The following is a 20,839-nucleotide window of genomic DNA, read 5'->3' as shown; positions in this document are numbered from 1 at the left end:
ACAACCCTAATATATAGTATTTTTTGTTTTTTTTTTTTTGTTATCAAATTAAATCAAGAAGGCATTCATATACAGTCTTCAGTAGTCCATGTTCTAATTTGTAAAAATTTCGGGGAAAATTGGTGACATACACACAACCTCAAGCTTAAAGGACTTACGCGTCACTTAAATGACAGCTGATACGGGTATAGTTTTACGTAAGAATTTACAGATCATCCACCAACGAAAACTGCTGGCAGCAGAGATCGAACTTAGATTAGGAGTTAACCACAAGTACGCCTTTACTAACTGAACCAACACGGTTACCGACTTGGATTGTGATCAATTAAATGGAGCATGTTTTATATAGCGTACTTTCTGTAATTTGATTTTGTGTTATTTGATGTACAGTTGATATTATATTACTGAAGGAGAATAAACAAACCCGTACAAACAGAACAACTAGAAGTAAAAATCAATGGAATGCGGTGAAGGGTTAGGCCACTCGAACTACTATTACAACCTATTTTCATTCCGCTCATAGCAATTATGTAAAAACCAAACCTCCGGATAGAGTACCTCTTGTCCCTCCAACACAAATACAACTAAGAAATATTATCCTGTATTATAGCCTTACTTTCACTGATTTGTTTAGGGTTTTAGAATTACACAAATCTTGACCAAACCCAATTAACAAAAAACAGTTTTTGAAATATAACATCTGGCCACTACTAAATGAAAGGGAATCAAGTCCAGCAAATTGTCTCGCTCTACGCTCCTAGCCTCCTAGCTTGATCTTCAGAATCATAACATACCTACCATGCATGAAAGCTTTCTTGTCTGATCTGCTGCAGCCTGCAGTTGAGCAAATTCTATTACTCTAATCCAGAATTAAACCAGGGATTAATTTGGCAGTGCTGTCCTGAAGAGCAAGTGGATTTTAAAATTAGAGCTTAAAGATGTTTTTGTTAGCGTGAGTCATAAAGGGTATGTAAAGATTATGTAGATATTATAGGGGTTTTCGTTTAGGAAGGTTAGAGATTGTGTCCTTTTATGTTTTCTTGTGTAATTAGGACTGGATGTATATATAATATACTCGTGAATTAATAGATGAATAATTCCTGCCGTATAATTCAACTGTTTTACGTCTTGGATTTGATAGTTTCTTGTTGTATTTATCCTTCTTGGCTTGAGTCAAAGAATCAAAAAGCATTATGTTCGTATTGACCGTCGTTGTTCCACAGTCGAACAGTTACACAGTACCAGCCCAAAAGTTGGACAATTTAGAAGTACTACGATCAAACAGGACATTTGACCATTCTATAACCTATTATTTTATCTAATCTTAGATTTATACACACACACGTGCGCACACACATACACGTGTTAATTAAGTTGCTCAATATTATGATCTCGTAATATTCTATTGCATTTGTAAGTGAGAGCACAAGTCTTAAGTTCAAATCTTATAAATATTGAATTTGATATCAATTTATTATCTCACCTTTTAATATAAATAACTGTAAAAATATGCATTCAAGGGATTACTCTTATAGAAAACGAAGGGGAAAATTTGAAATAGGTCAAATTTTATAGGCCACTTTTTGAAATAAGTCTAATTTTTAGTGATTTTTAACTTTTGAAATATGTCTAATTGTTAATTATTTTGAACCCATATCAAAAGATCCCAAAACAAAAAAAAGTTTATAACTCCCAGCTCGAGTTCGAACTCTCTCACAGATACATTCCACCAACTGCATGAACTACAAGAAAAGGGCGTTTAGTACGTCATAGACGTGTGTTAAGATAGTTTTCATATTCATGTGTGTATATATATATATATTTGTACATATGTATTAACTAGAACAGTGCTTACTCCACCGAATACGTTAATTTATTTGGTCATTAGGGTGGCAGGTGGCCTCATGCACTGGCTTGTCAACTTTTAATTCTAGTCCCATAATAAAATATGGATAAGGATTGTCAGCTCTTTCTCTTCCGATGTTCATCTGTGCCTTTTTGTTTTGTGTGGTCACGATTAAGTCATGTTAATATTTTATATTATTTTTTTTATAAAGATAATAAGACAAACATGAATAGAATATAAAATGTTGACGTGGCTTAATCATAATCACATAAACAGGAGGGCACGGAAGGGCACGGAAGGGCACCAGAAGTGAGATGGCAAACAATCCTTGTTCATAAAATATAGAATAGAAGACTCCATCTGTCGTTTGGCAATTAGCTTAACCTTGTGCACGCATGGGGCAAGGCATCCGATACTACTGGGCAAAGTGAGGGATAAAATTTAGAAAAACTTATAAAAAGTGTTTAAAAACTTTGAATTTTAACGATAAAGATAAAATAAAGAGTAAAATGAATAATATTAGGATTGACTTTTTAGTGTAAAAATATGATTTTTCGTTAAAATAAACAGTATACCAAAAACATGCCGGTAAAGTTCCCATAAAATTTTGGGTACCACAAATATAATTACCGGTATATTTTATGATCACGTATTACAATAAAGTTGGATATTACATCTCACTTCTGTGATATAATAACAAAAATTATATTTATGTTACTATGTATTATTTTTAAGTAAAATAATAACTTTTTATGTGGTTGTGTAAATTTTTTTTTGCACTGAGGATATATCTTTAATATTGGAAAACCAAATCTCCAATTTGGGGTCACAAGGCTTCACTACACTAAAAATAAGTAGACTAAAAAGTCCTTGAAACAAAACAAAAAACAAAAAAAAAAAAAACCAAAGTAGATAGAAAAATAAGAGAAACGATAGAGAGACTAAGTTTTGTAAACTAAATGATATGAAAGTTGACAATTAGATTATTACTTGGATAATGTTAGGGAGACAAATTTTTAAACCAAATTTTGTAAACTAAATGATGTGTTTGTGATGATTGTATTATTACTTAAGTGTTGATTAATGTGCTTATTTCCTATGGTTGACACATCATTTATTTTACAAATTTTATTTATAAATTTAATCTCCTAACATTATTCGAAAAATAATGTAATAAATGTAGCATTTCTAAAAAAAAATCGACGTGCTGAACCCCTCAATCGGACTACGACGAAAAGTGTGTGGTAATTAAGGTAATATCTTTTAAAACGTCCCGCAATTCATGGATGCGACTTAATTAAATTTTTTTGTACATGATCATATACGTGCTACGGCTAGACATATATGCAGCTTAACTTTAGTCATTTGCACCTAGCTAGCTGGGTTAACTGCCACATATTATAAAGAATATTGGCAACTAATCACGCTATCAGAAGATAACTAATTTTATCAATTTTATAATTATACAAGTAATCCGTATATTGACCTTTTAAACTTTTTCTTCAAACACGGTTCACCAAGAACAAATTTAATTAATGGATATTTTAATATTAACTTAGACAACGAAAATATAAGCAAACACTTAAAAGTCTTAATCTTCTATCAAGATTATTTGATGTAATACCTAGTTCCCTATAATAAAGTAATAAATATTATTATTTATGTTCAACAAAAAATGTCATATAACATATTGACTAGCTAACTTGGCGTGATATGGAGGAAAATTACGAAGATTCTGCACAGAAGAAGAAACTGAAATGATCAAATCAAGACTGGGTCTTTCAAATGAACAAGCATCACCATGTGGAATTTATGAAAATGATTCTTTCACCACCATTAAATTTATGTGCTCATGAACCTTGATCCAACATCCGACATTGGGTTAGATGAGGAGCTACTACGAGTAGTGTTCCTCTAGGGCTGTGTTCTTTCATGTAAAACACAAGAAAACAAAGGGAAGATGACATGAAAAATTGAGTTGTATAGTATTGTATGCATCTTAATTAAGGGGCTTATTTGAGATTAAGAGAATTGTTATTGACATTCGAAAAAATTTATTTTTTACTTTAAATTTTTTATAAGTAGAAAGAAAATACATTTGTGAAGAGTACCTAACGAGATTTTTAGAGTGCTAATAATAGCCCCGAGATAAACTGTATTTATATACAAATCAACATATATGATGTGAAGTGATAGTAATCTCTAACTAGGTAGTAAGTTAATACATTGTTAGACCATCTTCAAATGACATGTCAAATCTTAGATGGAATGCCAACTAAACACTTTTGACAGCAAATATTGCTCCAACTGAACAGTCTTTTAGCTGACCTGGAATGGCAGCCAGGCCTTATAGCATCTTCAAAGGAGATGTCAAAATATTCAAATCAACAATAACAATAAAAAAAGATAGTTGCAATGTTTTCCAATCGAAAAGCCAAATCTGATGTGGTATGACATGAAATAGTAGCTTTGCCCCTTGCTGTCAAATTTGATAGCAGCGTCAAATATTTTTTTATTAATTTTTTTTATCAGATCTGCATCTTCTAATCAGGACGAGATCGAAATATAGGTCATGGAGGTGTTGTACGGAATGAAGAGGCAGCCGCAAGGATCGACGAAGCAAGAAATTACAGCCACCGATTCGATTAAGTTTGAATCCAGAGAAACCAACAACAAATTTACCAGCGACGCCAAATCGAGAGTTTCATCGCCGATCTCGAACTCGCCTTGTGTGGTTCCTCAACTGATGTCGCCTTTCCCTCATAATTCTTGCTCATTCGTCACGTCCATGTCCGCCGCCGGTGGATACTATAAGCTCACTGAACTCTCGGTTTTGTTCATTTCTTTCAGGGTACCCCAAATGCTCTGTTTGGTTGCTGAGGGACTGAGAAAAGAGATTGAATTAGTTTTTTGGTTAGCAAACAGAGCTAGGTTCTTTGTGTTTTTATGGTGTGATGAAAATTTAGTGTCTTGGCTTGAATCCGCAGCACCCAAGAGGAAAAGACCGCGACCCGTGAAGTATGAAGACGAGAACCCATCAATTTTTGCAGTTTAAAACAGTCCCATTTCGTCTACAGCCAAAGTGGTGGCTCATCAACCTTCAAAGGTTGAGACCCAGAAAATAATAGTTTAATAAAATAAAAAGAAAAGAAAATAGTGTAATAAAATAATATTTAATTTGACATACATGGTGGAGAGCAAAATTTTGAAAGATGTCAAAATGCTACATAGGCTATCAAATTCAAATTTTATGTTTAAAATTTGATATCTTATTTGGAGATGTTCTCAGTCATCAATTTTGATACTGCCTTCATTTCTACTTTATTATTTTTTTAATTCATAAGGCTCATAATCCACTACAAGATAAAGCTTTAAAAATGATTTTATTGTTTATTTTATTTTAAAGTGGGCCCTATATGATAGTAAATAATAACTAACATACCGGTTGGATCTTTCCTCACCATTCTCAAGTAGTTAAATTATACCATTGTCTCTTTAATTCCTAAGGTCCCTGAGCCGACAAACATGACCCAACTATGCCCTATCGCTTTGCAATGTTCTCTACAAGAGGCCAAAGTCATTGTGAATTGCCTAAAGGGTCTGATGGATGCTATTATTTCGACTCAACAAGGGACTTTTGTTCCAGGCAGATTGATTTCTAACAATTCCCTTGTAGCCTCTGAATTATAGGTCACTATCTTCATAATCTTCGACAAGGTAAACGGGGGTATTTAGCCTTGAAGCTTGATATGAGTAAGGTGTACGATCGTGTGGAGTGGAGCTTTTTCAAGAGAATTATGTTGCAACTTACCTTTGACCCTCACTGGACTGAGTTAATTATGAGCTGTTTTAGTTCGGTCACTTACTCTTTTTTGGTTAATGGTGAAGTTACAGGTTATATGTGATATCCCACATCGCCCAGGGGTGTGATCCTTATATGTATATTCCCATCTCTACCTAGCACAAGGCCTTTTGGGAGCTCACTAGCTTCGGGTTTCGTAGGAACTCCGAAGTTAAGCGAGAAGGGGGCTAGAGCAATCCCATGATGGGTGACCCACTGGGAAGTTGCTCGTGAGTTCCTATAAATAAAACCGTGAGGGAATGGTAAGCCCAAAGCGAACAATATCGTGCTATGGTGGTGGAGCGGGCCCGGGAAGTGATCCGCCCTGGGCTAGGATATGACATTATATAGCTCCCATTTGTGGTATTAGGCAGGGGGATCCCATTCGCCCTTATTTATTCATCCTTTGTGCGGAAAGCCTTACAAGTTTGTTTGCTCGTTACGAACGGCTTGGCTGTATTCATGGGGTTTTTATCTGTCGTGGGGCGCCTAGCATTTCTCATCTTCTATTTGCCGACGGCAACTTCCTGTTTATGAAAGCCTATTTTAAAGCGTGTTGGTTCTTGAAGCAAATTTTGCGTCTCTATGAGTAGGCTTCAGGACAGTGTATAAACTTTCAAAAGTGTGCAGTGTCGTTTTCGCCCAATATTAGGCGGCAAATCCAAGATCAATTAGCTGCGTATATTGGGGTTATGCGTGTGGATATGCATGATCGTTATCTTGGTTTGCCTATTGTGCTTGGGATAAATCGCTTTGAACGGTTTTCTTATATTAAGGATCGTCTTTGGAAAAAGTTGAAAAGATGGAAAGAGAAATTACTAAGCGCTGCAGGCAAGGACATTTTTATTAAGATTGTAGGGCAATCTTTGCCTATTTACTTGATGAACTGCTTTCTCCTTCCGAAGACATTCTGTGAGGATCTCCAACGCATACTTAGCCAGTTCTGGTGGAAGGGATGGTGAAGACTCTTATTGCATCCATTGGATATCATGGGAGAATATGTGCCGGCCCAAGGAGGAGGGTGGTCTTAGCTTCCGTTCGTTATATGATTTCAACCTTCCTCTCCTTGCTAAACAAGGGTGAAAGTTGATTCAAAACCCAGATTCTTTGGCGTCTCGGTTATTAAAGGCTAGGTACTTCCCTCATAACTCTTTCTGGCAGTCATCTCTTAGGTCATCTCGTTCTATGTGTTGGCGGGGCATCTTCAAAACTAGATCGATCCTTGAAAGATGGATTGGGAGTGGCACCTCGGTTCGAATTTGGCATGATCGATGGTTAGATCGTCCCCATTGGTTTATACCTATCATGCCTTCCTCACCAGTTCCTGGAGTAGAGTTCACTGCAAATATAATTGTCACGAAATCGACATCTTGGAACTATGATTTGGTGAATAAGTTATTTCTTCCATCAGATGCAGCTTTGATTCTTGCTACTCCACTAAGTTGGAGTTTGCCCCCGGATAAGCTAATATGGCATTACGATGCGAAATGTGTGTTTTCAGTAAAGAGCGCTTACAAGATTGCTTTTACTTGTCGTTTTGAGGCCTCTTCTTCGCATTCAGTTTCGAGGGGAGTTCTAGTTTGGAAAGCTTTGTGGAAGGCTACTGTCCCGGGCAAAGTTCAAATGTGCGTTTGGAGGGCGTGCAGAGACATTTTGCCCACTCATGCTAATCTGGTAACCAATGGAGTTGTGGTGGATAATTTATGTCTTTTTTTTTAGTTCTTCTTCGGAGTTGGCGCTACACGTTTTCACTGTTTGTCCATTTGCTTATGCGGTGTATGATGCCTCTCAACTAAATCTGGGTTTGAGACTTCCCACGAATGCTTCTTTGTGTGATTGGTAGTCATTATGTGTGGATCAGGTTTCTTCAAGTCAGTTTGCGCTACTGCTTATGATTATACATGGCATTTGGCGTGCTAAAAATGCCTTGCTTTGGGAAAATAAAGTGGCGAACCCGGCCTTAGTCTCTTATCTTTCCAAGTTGCAGCTGTCGGAGTTTATTAAAGCTAGGCCTGGTCCTATTTCACGTCCTCTGCAGGTGCTGACGCGTTGGAGTCCCCTTCTAGCTGGATGGGTGAAAGTCAATGTTGATGGTTCTTTCCTTTCTGGGTCAAATGTGGGCGGTGTATGAGGGGTATTTCATGACGAAGCCAGTAGCTATGTTGGAGGTTTTGTTCTCCAAATACCTTATGCATCGTGCTCCACTATGGTAAAGTTTCTGGCAGTCTGTAAGGGAATTCGCTGGGCAGTGGAAAGGAATTTGGATCATATTATTGTGGACTGTGACTCGTTGCAGGTGGTTCAAGCTGTTGGCAGCCAATTCCAAAGGTCTTCTCCTATGGATCTTCTAGTGGATGACATTCGTGCTAGTTTGCGAACCTTTGTGGATTCTCAGGTTTGTTATGTGCGCCGTTCAGCAAATGCTGCGGCACATGGTATGGCCAAATTGGCTATGTCTTTTCCTATTGAGTTTTGTTGGTTTGAGGAGCCTCCGAATCCGATTGTGGAGGCCCTCGTTGATGTTTTTTGAATTATGTTGATTCAATAAAAGCTATCGTCTCTCTTCAAAAAAAAAAAAAAAAAAAAAAACCCGGTTGGAATATAAAGAAATTTAACATCATGCTTCAAAATGCCACATCAGTCATTAATTAAGAATTTGATAGAAAAATTTGACATATCCATTGAAGATGCTCTTAATCAGGTATTTGGTGCAGCCCTACCATTTAACCTCATAGTTTACGCTTAGCGTTAATTACTATACCATATTACAATGATGGTAAGTTATCATGATAAACATGTATTTATATAGTAATTATGAGATAAAATCTGCTAAAAGTGGTTGACAAGCCATCTTCTCCTAAACAATTGTCTGGATAACTTCCTATGCGCTATGAAAAGGACTAAATGATTAGGACAATTTGCACTGAAAACCATTAATTTTGCAAATTAATTAACTACATATCTCATCGAACTAACAAGAGATCCAAGAAAAGGCACCAGGTGGACCATGTTAACTATATCATCGAGATATACATAATTATATATGTTATATCAATTTCTCCCTCACTTCGCAGGTCTTTGTCTTGTCTGTGGAACTCTCTTTCTCCTCACGGATTGGTCTCCCTTCCCCATATTCTTCTAGTCTCCTTACGGATTGGTCTCCTTACTGCAAATGTATGGCTCTTATCCTACATATTCTTCTAGTCTCAAAATTAAATGGTTCCCATAGAGCCATCATGCTCTTCTTCTTTTTCCTTTCTTTTTCAAAGAATAATAAATCCCAATTGGTTGATGGGTACAAAGTATAAACTTGGAGTGAAATTTCATTTCTATATTAATAGTTTCATAGTTTTATTTGATCGAAGAATATTTATGGCATGGATACAATGTCATGTGTAAATATCTCTATAACATTGTGTCGTTAACATGAACTGTCATGATGTAGGAAGCTGCTATCTCAATCCAAATTAATTTGGTGCATGTCTAGCTACCTATAGGTGGCTTGCATATAGCTTAGGCATTTCATTTCGATCATTATTTGCGAACATTTCTATTGTTTTCCTCTTTATACATATCAGTTATCAATTATCGACAGTGTCTTCATGGTGTTTTCATGCATGTGGATCAAAGAAAGTGCATGACAGTTGCTCCTAACTAATTGGGACCCTCTATAAATTCCCAAGATTATACTAGAAACAAGGACCGTGGTAGCAAAAGAGCTAAAAACCAAAAGAGTAGCTTCATTGCTAGAGCCAAAATAGAGGAAATTAGGAAACGCACGGCGTAAAGCTAATACCAAGACCCTTTCAGCTGACCTCTTTCTCTTACTCATATATTCTCGAGTTCCCACCATCATCGTCTTTACAAATCAGACAAAAATGAGAGAGAGGGGAGATTCAAACTATGATCTTCGGTGCGAAGGTAACGCTGGTCTATCATATTAAAGCTTTATTGCCCATATTGTACTATTTAAATTTATAAAATTATTGCTCTCGATCACTTAAAGTTATAAGTTTGGTTCACGGATCAGAATTGATTATTTAAGTTATTCTCCCTTAGTTATATATTTCACCTCATGGTCTCATATATACCTCTACTTTAGTCTTATAAGGCTCTCTCTCTCTCTCTCTCTCTCTCTCTCTCCCTCCCTCTCTCTTGCTCTTTTTGGTGGGTATCTGTTGTGGATGGAACAAGTTCAGTGCTGGGGGTGGCTAAACAGCAGGAAAGAGAAGATCTTCAACTCACCATCATCATCATCAATGAACTCTTCAGCACTCATGAGTGGTAGCTCATCAACATGGGAAGAGAAGGCTTTTGCTGAAGATACGGCAGGGCATGGTCCTCTTGGTGGTTGCATATGGCCTCCAAGATCTTACTCCTGCAGTTTTTGTATGAGAGAGTTCAGGTCAGCTCAAGCCCTAGGCGGTCACATGAATGTCCACAGGAGAGACAGAGCTCGACTTAAGCAATGCCTTAACCATAATACTATTGCCACTACACATGATCCTCATAATGTCCCACACCATCATCATATCCATGATGCACATGATCGTCATCATGTTCCACATCAACATCATATCCCTGATGCACATGACCATCATCATCATCAACATCATCAGCCAATAGCCTCCACAGTTCACAATCTTGGCCCTAATAACATCTCATCAATATCATATCCTTTTTCTTCACCTTCTTCTTCTAGGGTTCCCTCGTCTGCAGCTAATTTACTAGCTATTCAAAAGGAGAATTCAGGTACTGAAGAACCAGCTTTTTTTCTCTCTCGTCCTTTTTCATCTACTGCTGCTGCTACTGTAGCTCCATCTTGGTCATCAGATAATTCAAAACCCGATGACCAATTGGAAAAGGAGAATATGATCTGGGAAGATGACTCCGTATCACTTCTAGGTGATTATGATCATGGTGATCACTATAATGTCGAAACCGATTTGTCGATGGGCTTGAATATCTCGGTTGTTAGCAGAAGTAGATCACAAGGAGGGTCTTGTGGGGAAGAAGCAAGCATAAGTTGTAAGAGGCCTAAGACTACTACTAATACAGCTATTTCTTCATCATTTCCATTTTGTCTCCAATCAGAAATAGAGGTAACTGAAGCACTTATTGTGGCTAGCTCCATGGAAGATTTGGATCTCGAGCTCAGGCTTGGTGACCCTCCCAAGGTGAAATGAAAGTACAGTTGGCCTGGCCAATCGGCATGCAGTTGTATTATTGGCTAGCTAATCATCTTGATCATATTAATTAATTGTTGCAATGCTTTTTATTAATTTTTAGGAGAGAATTAGAAGAAACTAATCACTTTCAATTTCTTTTTTTCCCTTCATCTTTTTCCATCTGTTTCTTGGAACCCGTAATTGAAGATTCAAAGGGTAAGAAAACATGCCAGATTGAGGTTTTATGTGCACATATTGAATTCAAGATTAATTGATTGCACTTTATTTTCTTAATTATCTGCCTTGTCAATCAAATAGTCATTTTCCAGTTCTGATCCATGGAGGGTTTTCAGCATATTAGTTACTATATATTGCTATATATTGATGTGACGATAACATGTTATGCTTGAAACTGGAAGTTAAATGGCAGAGAGCATACTGAAAAAGCTACGGTAGAAGTTAAAATTTTATCTTTTGATGTGGCTGGGAAGATATGATGATTAAGTAGTGTTGCATTAGGGTTTATGAGAGGTGGGATATATATTCCATTCCACCTGATAGATAGCTATATAGATGGAGGTCCAAGGACATATAAAACTCCCATCAATTTTTTCAGATCTACTAGGTACCTGTTCAGGTTGTAAGCAGAAATTCAAACAAATACACAGTAGTTACCATTAGTTGAATGCCAGTTCTCAGACTAATTGAATCATGAGAGAGAGAGAGGAGGTTTCTTTGTGCTTGTTTTTATGTTTATTCATTTGTTTCTTACCTTTCTGCCAAAGAGAGGTAGAAACTAGGGAACTTAACTGTATCTGTGAAGTTGTAAATTGTTGAAAGGACTGACTAGTAACTGACATCAAAAGTCATTTCAGCTACAATATCCCAAAGTACTGAAAGAATTAAGATTAATTAATAATAATTATAGTATATAATCAACGTGAAATCAAATCAAATCCCTTCTTAAATTCTAAGATTTAAGAAGCACTTCTATGGAATATGGATCTGTTGATCTCTTATGTAATTCTATGCTACGTCATTCTCTCTAATCCTCCAAATAGTCCACCAACCGAGGGGAATCAAATTCGATTAAATAATGTAATCCACAAATTAAGAGCAACCATTAATTAATCCGGGCACAGAGAGAAACAAATAATCCTTTGTTTTTACTTTTGGAACCATTCTAGCTACATGTTGAAACCCTCAACGACCGATCACCAAACCAAGATAGAAAGGGAAAAAAAAAAAAAAAAAAAAAAAAAAACCTAAGAATGGAGAGCAACTTTCATGACACGGTTACACTACTATCAAAAAAAAAACCTTATACATGACCAGTGGTGGATCCATGATTTGAACATTGAGGGATCCCGTGTTAAATACAAGTTTTTTAGATAGGAACAGAGCGCGAAATGTGCAAAACAAAAATCAGTTTATCACTTGATGGGCTTGTTGTGCACATGTCAACAGATATCGGCATATGCTGAAACAATCTGATGAATGATGTAGGGAGAATTTGTTGAGTATTGTCGATGCAATACATTACATCAAACATTTAATAGGCACAAAAGGAGCTCGTACCAACCATTCGGAGGGTTTCGAAAGACTTCACATGTATATTTTCCGGACTCGCTCGTCCTGGGACCACCATGGTCTCTATTTCCATCTGCTCCTTACATGACACTGTATATCATTAGCACAAAACGTTACAATGGCAGTGTAATTGTGCCATAAAAGTCTTCTCCTAATAAGTTCTCAAAATTAATGTCAAAATTTCAAAACCCTATATAGACGAGACCCCTATCTGGTTATAGTAGTGCAGCAACCCTAGAATATATATATATATACAATGGTCTCTTCCTGCAGAATACACGGAGATTCCTTCTAAGGTTTAATGTGTGTTTTTTCCAACGTTTTCTTTATAAGGTAAAACGATGATGAAACATCGCTTTTGACTTAATGCACTTTCAGATGATCTCTTCTCTCTGGAGGGAATTTATGTTACCCCAACAATTCTTTTTACCACTTTTGGGTGATGGACGTGTGAAAAATGAGAAAGACTTTTTACTTTTACATATATGTGCATGCTTTCATCACACACACATGAACATTTACATGAGCAGGAATTTGGAGGTGGGTAAAAAGGGTAAATAGATATGGAGTTTTCCTTTGGTTTGGATGAGGAACCTGTTTCTGTGTAAGGAGGGAGTATGGAGGATGGAGGGAGGGAAGGAGGGTTTGAAAAGGTAACGCTATTATTTGGGGCAGTGTCTGGTCCGGCAGTTCAAGTAGTTTCGTTGGTCTGGTTCTACTTTTTACCAGTTATCGAGGTCTGCAAATGCTATTGAGAGTGAGGTTAATTTAAGGTGCAGTTGTAGAGCCAGAAAAGCACATGGATATGAACTGTCTCTCTCTCTCTCTCTCTGTTTGTTTCTTTCACTGAAGAGGAAATTTTTACAAGGGAATGAGGAGATATTGTAGTACTCCTCAGCTTTAAGTGAGCTTTTGACGAATTGGATGGTTATCTTCATAAATGGCTTGTTGCTTTTGGTGGGTTACTTGGTTTTGGGAGTATGCGATGCGTATCCGTATTTGAATGATTAAACTGAGACTGTTCAAACCCTAATCATGCAATACCTATCCGTCCAATAAATTGGTGAAGCTTATGCACCAAAGTATTGTAGTATTTTCGCTTATGCATTTAAAAAAAAAAAGCGTGTAAAATGAGCTTCTTTATTGGAATGCATTAGTGTTTGGACAGTTAATTTTTATTTTTTTTTATTTTTTTTAACAAACAATATTATCTACTTTAAGGATGATGGGGTGAGCTTAGTCTCACAATGATTAAACTGAGACTGTTCAACCCTAATCATGCAATACCCATCCGTCCAATATATTGGTGCAGCTTATGCACCAAAGTATTGTAGTATTTTCGCTTTTGCATTTAAAAAAAAAAGCGTTTAAAATGAGCTTCTTTATTGGAATGCATTAGTGTTTGGATGGTTAATTTTTATTTATTTATTTATTTTTAAACAAACAAACAATATTATCTACTTTAAGGTGGATGAGGTGGGTTTACCCTCACAATGAGCTAGCAATAATGTAATTCAAATTCGTCTTTGGCGAGAATCAAACATAAATCATCTAACTTACAAGTAAAAAATGATACCATTAGACCACAAAGCTTTGTAGCATTTTAGCTTTTGCACGTAAATTAACAAGCATGCAAAAAGGGCCTCTGTATGAAGGCATCTGAACCAACGGCAGTTAGTGAAGGAAAATTTTGTTTGGGCCAACTTGAATTGTGTACTGGGCTGGCCAGAATAGTACAAAGATTGGAAGATAGGGAAATCGAACACCCGCACTTCGTGTATGGGAAATGTTTATAACTACTTAAAAAGAAAAAGTGGCACAAAATAGAACATTTAAATAGGGGTGGGTGCGGTTTTATTCGGTTTGGTTTTTATTTTTTGCTGAAAACCAAACTCAATTTACTGTTTGGTTCGACTTTTTTGGTTTCTTTTTTCTTTTTCTTTTTTCAATTTTTTCTTTTGAACTTATAAATTGGAGAGAAAATGAAGAGAAAAATAAAATCTAGGGTAAAGCTTTCTACATATTTGGGCCCACAGTTAAATTTATCTTTGGATTGAAATTAGACTAATAGTTGATTTGAAATTGAGCTTGAAAAACAAATACTTAACATAAATAAATAAATAAATAAAATATTAATTTATATGTCATTCAATTCGATTCGGTTCAATTTGATTTTTGAACCAACAAAATTGAAACCGAACCGATAGTTTCAATTGGATTTGATTTTATTAGCATTAATTCCCTTTTCAACTGGTTCGGTATTCGGTTTTCTGAGCCCATCCCTAAATTTAAATGCTAAATTTATTAACAGTAAATTTTCTCGAAAAAAAAAAAAAAAAGAGGCCAATAGAAACGTTAGTTTGGTACGTCTCTTCTGTATATTGGAGGAGTTGCTTGGCCTCTTTGGCAACTTGCGATCAGTTTACAGTTCACTGAAGTTTGCTTGCAAACCGCGAAAATGGCCAAGGCAGAGAGCAATTACCCAAACGCCAGATGGTCTCTCCACGGCGGGGCTGCCCTCGTCACCGGCGGAACTCGTGGAATTGGGTCTCTCTCTCTTTCACGCACACTTTATCTTACAAAGTTCTTCAATTGGTCTCATGGGTTTCTTAATATCTCAAAGAACATTAATAAAAACTGAATTTTTCGTTGAAATTAATTGTTTGGGATTTTATTTTTCGGTCCTGTTTGAATTCAGGTACGCCGTGGTGGAGGAGCTAGCTGGGTTCGGCGCGGCGGTGCACACCTGTTCTCGAAACGAAGCAGAACTCTCCAAGTGCTTGGAGCAATGGAAGGCTAAGGGCTTTTCAGTCACTGGGTCAGTCTGCGACACTTCTTCTACAACCGAGAGAGAAAAGCTCATGGACCAAGTCGCTTCCACTTTCAATGGCAAGCTCAACATACTTGTAAGCTTCCCTTTCACCCTGTGTCTGTGTGTTTTGCTCTCTAGCTGTTTGTATAAATGCCCCAAAGAAGAAATTAAAACTTTTTGATGTTTCATAGGATGAGTAGAAATGGGTTGTGGTTGTGACTTCGATTCCAGTCTCGAATTAAATAGGCGTCTTTTTGTAGAATTTCTTTGAATTTTGTTATCGGATTTAGGTAAACAATGTTGGGACTAACATCAGGAAGCCAACCACTGAGTACGCTTCTGAAGAATATTCATTACTCATGGCTACCAACTTAGAATCTACGTACCATCTTTCCCAACTGGCACATCCTCTTTTGAAATCATCTGGGCGAGGAAGCATTGTGTTTATATCCTCTGTTGCCGGGGTGGCCAGTATAGCTTCCGGGTCCATTTATGGAGCAAGTAAAGGTGAGTCATTGCTCTGTTTTGGTGTCTTTCTTTGCCGCATATTATGGATTATATTCGATTGGGAGCGAAGGAGAAAGCTAAGTCTTGTTGGTTTGTCACCAATTTTCTATTTTCAGCTGCAATCAATCAGCTTACGAAAAATCTGGCTTGTGAGTGGGCGAAAGACAATATCAGGAGCAATGCTGTCTGCCCTTGGTACACTAGAACCTCACTTGTGGAACATGTAATTCTCTTTCCTTGCTATGGCCATTTAGGTGCTAGACATATAATCCAATATTTATTTATTACAACTTTTCGTGTATGCGCTTTAAAGAAGTATTACCATTTTCATACCATGTCTGTTCACCTTGAAATGCACTGGGAATCCTTAGACTTATTTTTTCACCCTATAATGCAAATTACATTGATTGAGAGTAAGTTAGTTCTATTTTCTCGGGTTATTATGTATTAGGATAGGGAGTTGTATGAGTTCCATGGTTACAAATGTTCATATATAATGGATAATGTCCAAATGTTTTCTGAAAATATAGATACAAGAGATATCGACGTGCATGTACGTGATGTTCAACTTAGAATAGTGGCAAGTGATTATCAGATAGAATGTATGAGGTTTCAATTCAACGTATAAGACTTTGAACAATATCTCAGGATGTATAAAGGAATGATTTTGTAGACCCTTCTGTGGGGCTTCAACCCATATCCCACTCACCCCTCTCTTTCAAAACCTACCATGCTTTTCTAGCAAATGATATTTGATAAGTACTAAATTTAGTGGGACAAGTTTCTGAGGGATTTATGCAGGCATGTGCCAAAGGTTTTAAACTTCTGATGAATCGAGTCTTTTTGGTCTGACTGATGAATTTGTAGTTAATCACGGATACGCCAGGTCCCCTGGATACTACTAATTCAGAAATACTAGTCTGCATTATACGCGTGATTACGAAGTAAACAAATCTTTAGGGTATGAATGCAAAAACCTTTGTTCGTAACCATGTAACGCCTTTAAGCAGTCATTGATGTTGATTGATATTATAGTATTTCTTTCGACAGCATCTTTTAATCTTCCTGTATGCTCAACTTGTTTGAGAATAGTTTTTACGGCATATCCTTAAAACTGACTCGCAATTTCCTTGTCTCACGGAGAATAACGCTTTTCCTTTTCATACGTATGCGTTTACTTTGCAAGGGAATGAGTATTTTTAACACCATGGATTCTCCTCTCAATGGTTGTGTTGCATTCCTGGTGGTCTTTTATCATCATACTGAAGCATCGTCATCTTGTTTGCCTTTACCTTTTACACCTCATATTCGCAGGAATCAAGTACTGAAACCTTAATTAGTTTTGTGTCCCACCATACAAGTGAAAACGAATGATCATTTCACTGGATCAAGCTAAGGTTTTTATTCTCAAGTTTAGTACACATCCAACATTACGAATCTCTTACTGTGATATATTAGATATTGCACGATAAGAACGGGTCGGGCGAATGAGTTAGGATTAGGACATGTCCAAGATTCGATTTTCTGGAATGTAACTGAAGAAAGAGAACTTTAGTCATTGCATTGAGGTTGACTGAGTACATTTTATGCTTATGTAAGATTGGATCTGCTGTGCAATTGGAATGTATCATGTGTTGGCTTTTGTTTTAAGTTTTCAAATTTAGGGTTTAACAAAGTTTCGTGGTTTCAGTTGCTGAATAACAAGGAGTTTTTGGAAGAGATAACGTCGCGAACTCCGCTTGAGCGCGTTGCAGAGCCGGAGGAGGTGTCATCTCTGGTGGCGTTCCTTTGCCTGCCCGCCGCATCGTACATCACCGGGCAGGTTATTTCTGTTGATGGAGGAATGACTGTAAACAGTTTCAACCCTACTAGGCGGCCATTTTGATCCGCTTGTCTCTCACATTCTTACCATGCTTCCTTTGGTTTTGCACAATTTTTAGATGAACGGATTTGTACCGCTCACTCGTACTGTTGTAGTGACATCCCTGGGAAAAACAATTTATAATTATGGACAAACATTGGAATAAAATTGGTGCAATTTTGAGGATACACTTTAAAATAAAGAAAAATTAATGAAAATGGTTTGAAAACTTTGAGTTTTATCGATAATGACAAAATAAAAGGTAAAGTGAATAGTACCATGATTGATTTTTTAGTGTAAAAATATGGTTTTTCATTAAAGTGAAAAATAATGGAAGCTTTTCGTTAAAGTTCGTTTAAAATAAGCATCATGCACTCCTTTTTTTTTTCTTTTCGAATTTCATTATTAACGGGGAGTGCATAATGATTATGAAGTGTAAATAACAACACTCTGCTAGTATATTTGTGATTAGCAAAACCTAGACCTTCTAAAATGACAAGATATTAACACTTTCGAAGCTGTCCATCTGTTTCTTTCAACATTGACAAAATTTAAATATGGCCCTTCTTGCATTTGGTTTAAAACGAATCTAGCGAGTTATATAATCCTTTAGATGCGCTAGTGAAATGCGAACGTCCTTCAATTTGAGTTGTCTAAGTTGTGTCACGTTTTTCTTGCACCCTTTGTCTGGCGCTTTCTTGCGTTCGATCTACAATTTAAAGTAGCTTATAATTTCTTCGGACCTTAGTGTTTGTACGATACTCATCAATTTCGAAACCACCGAGTACTCCAACTTCATACCTTCAGCAACTATTGCGGCGTTCACTCTGAGCCACCCTGCTGAAGTCCTTGAGTTCCCCTCTAATCAAGAAATTAATCACCACATAATATAGGTTAACACCAGAATAAAGTCCCGCATTATCAAGAGACCAATCAACAAATGACAAATGTTAATAAAGCACTTAGAGGTTCCACATCCATCATGTACACAAGCTGGAAAATCTCCTCATCTATAAAACAGATTATACAATTAATCTCTAAGGACATTATTGTACGTAAGTCATTATTAGAATTCTCTAATGATGATTATGCTTAAATCTATGTATCATGTACACTCTGTTTTATTAATGAAAATTTCTCTATCGTCGTGAACGTGAATGAGAATCCTTTTTTGTGAGGATTCCGTTTATTGTTCATTGTGTGGTCAGTTTTCGTTAAATATTGTTTGTATTCAATTTTAAATAAAAAAAATTTTAAATAATTTATGACTACACGATGTACGACAAACAAACATGATTAAATGATCCTCAAGATCCTCACAAAGAGAATCCTATTAGCTTGAACATGACCTAACTTAAAACGAACTATCCATCTCGTGTTTACCTTCCTATCTATGAACACTCTAGCATTGAAATTGGCCCCTATGATCTGTTTGTTTGGTGAGAAAATGTTGAGAAAATAAAGGGTAGTAATAATGGCACCACATGGAAAACGAAAATATCTTAGGGTCTGCACAGACAACTGTAGAGAAAGATGACGACGTCGCGAGATATTTTCTGGTGAAAGGAAACCCACCTTACCAGGAAAGCCGCGCATCTTTTCCATGTTCCCCATCTGAATTTCAAACCAGAAGCAGTGACGTGGGGGGCTGGATCTGCGGGTTTGTACGTGTCAACCGAGATCAACGGTTCAACGTTGAAGCTGCAACGCAAGCCTCCACGTCTCAGAAACCATCGAAGCTTTTCGATGCCTTCTGTTCTCTTCCTTCCACCTTCTGCAATGTCGTGTGTGTGTTGGGAATTACCAATTTCCAATACGTGTTGCCTTCTGGATGCATGTTGGGTTTTCTGTGGGGATATATATATATATTTTGCTCTTTGTCCGATTGCTGAATAAAGAGATATTAGTAAAGATATTTTTTTAGTCAAAATTGAATTAGCATGACTCTTTACTTTGATGTATAAGATTTAAAATTTTATATAAGTAGTTTTTAATTTTAGATTTGGATTCTATTCAGATTCAAATTGTAGAGATTTTAAGGATCCTTACATCTTAGTCATTTATCGTACATCATGTGATCAGAAATCATTTATTTTTTATATTTAAAACTAAACACAAATAGCATCTGACGAAAACTGATCGCATGATATCAGATGAACGGCTAGGATGTGAGGATCCCTAGGATCTCCACAAAGTGGATCCAGAGAGGATCCTCTTCCCTTAACTTTGTCCACATCAATCATTTTAGTAATTTCCCAAAAAAGTATTTACGAAGTAAATATCAGTTTTATCGATTTCAAATAGTTATACTTATCTCGAACACCATTTTAGCTTAAAATATTGCACGAACCATTCCAACCTAACTATCTTTCATGGAGCAGTAGGCTAAGTATTACAATGAACAAGAAATAATGTGATTCAGAATTGCCTATGACAAGAATCAAACATAAAATTTTACACTTACACGTTACAAGTAAAAAGAAATACTCCTAAATTGATGTAGTATTAAGTAACAACGTTAATTTCTTTTTATTCTATTTTGAATGATTAATAAATGTTTTTCCGTATTTTTATGATTATTTTTGTTTTAAAAATATTTATTATAACAATCAAAAGATAAATAATAGTTCAAACGAGACATGCTGAATAAAAGAATTTAAAATAAAAATTAAAGCAAAATATAAGCTTTCAAATTTAAATTTAAATTTATTGAACTCTCAAAAAGAATGGTCTTATATGTTCAAAACTTATTCCTCGCCGACTGATTAGTTGATTGAAGATATTCAAGTTAGTTTGAGAGGCTTTGATTCTTCCAAGGTCTGCCACATCCGTTGATCCGTCAATGTTGCGGCACACCGAATAATCAATCTATCTTTAGCTTCAGATTTTAATTTTTGTTAGTTTGAAACTCTTTCGGATTTAATTTAGGTTGTCCTTGCTGAGAATTGTACGTTTTATTGAATTATTGAAAAAACACTATCGTGTTTCTTAAAAAAATAATAATAATTAAAAAAATAAGGATTTAAGAGGAAGCAGCGACCAAGATGGGTGAAGTGAACCGTGGTCAGAGGAGGACGTTGAGGTTGAGTCGAGTCTGCGTCAGTTAGGGACAGCGACTGACCTTTTATGACCATTGACGTGGCACTTCATACCACTGGTAGGTCACCACATGTGGGGACCGGGGACTTGTTGCTTGACAGCCCATACCCTTTAC

At 36.5% G+C, this 20,839-nt stretch overlaps 3 protein-coding genes and 1 long non-coding RNA gene across 5 annotated transcripts; 3 read left to right on the top strand and 1 right to left on the bottom strand.

Moving 5' to 3' along the window:
* The first annotated feature begins 6,992 nt into the window (after positions 1 to 6,992).
* Positions 6,993 to 8,217, top strand: LOC137719690 (uncharacterized). The gene is made up of 3 exons (XM_068458734.1): positions 6,993 to 7,361; positions 7,549 to 7,725; positions 7,984 to 8,217. The coding sequence occupies exons 1-3, from the start codon at positions 6,993 to 6,995 to the stop codon at positions 8,215 to 8,217; spliced, it is 780 nt and encodes a 259-aa protein (XP_068314835.1).
* Positions 8,218 to 9,582: 1,365 nt separating this feature from the next.
* LOC137719591 (uncharacterized) lies at positions 9,583 to 11,093 on the top strand. Its single transcript, XM_068458628.2, has one exon. It carries the CDS (start codon positions 9,872 to 9,874, stop codon positions 10,871 to 10,873), a length of 1,002 nt encoding a protein of 333 aa, XP_068314729.1. The 5' UTR covers positions 9,583 to 9,871; the 3' UTR covers positions 10,874 to 11,093.
* A 3,626-nt stretch (positions 11,094 to 14,719) lies between these two features.
* Positions 14,720 to 17,811, top strand: LOC137720189 (tropinone reductase homolog At5g06060). 2 transcript variants are annotated; one of them, XM_068459207.2, is made up of 5 exons: positions 14,720 to 14,992; positions 15,144 to 15,351; positions 15,548 to 15,764; positions 15,881 to 15,987; positions 17,455 to 17,811. In XM_068459207.2, exons 1-5 carry the CDS (start codon positions 14,904 to 14,906, stop codon positions 17,647 to 17,649), a joined length of 816 nt encoding a protein of 271 aa, XP_068315308.2. In that variant the 5' UTR covers positions 14,720 to 14,903; the 3' UTR covers positions 17,650 to 17,811. The 2 variants fall into 2 exon arrangements, with proteins under 2 accessions (XP_068315308.2, XP_088550768.1); XM_088694642.1 differs by lacking the exon at positions 17,455 to 17,811 and adding an exon at positions 16,295 to 16,389 and having other exon boundaries at positions 14,816 to 14,992.
* Positions 17,301 to 19,468, bottom strand: LOC148699042 (uncharacterized). The gene is made up of 2 exons (XR_015962861.1): positions 19,201 to 19,468; positions 17,301 to 18,486 (listed from the first exon to the last, which is right to left on the bottom strand). It is a non-coding gene; the product is annotated as an uncharacterized LOC148699042 (long non-coding RNA).
* Positions 19,469 to 20,839: the final 1,371 nt, after the last annotated feature.

Source organism: Pyrus communis, chromosome 1, assembly GCF_041283825.1.
Source record: "Pyrus communis isolate YQ-2024b chromosome 1, ASM4128382v1, whole genome shotgun sequence".
NCBI lineage: Eukaryota > Viridiplantae > Streptophyta > Magnoliopsida > Rosales > Rosaceae > Pyrus > Pyrus communis.
The sequence above is the reverse complement of the archived record's forward strand: the minus strand, read 5'-3'. Positions and strand labels throughout refer to the sequence as shown.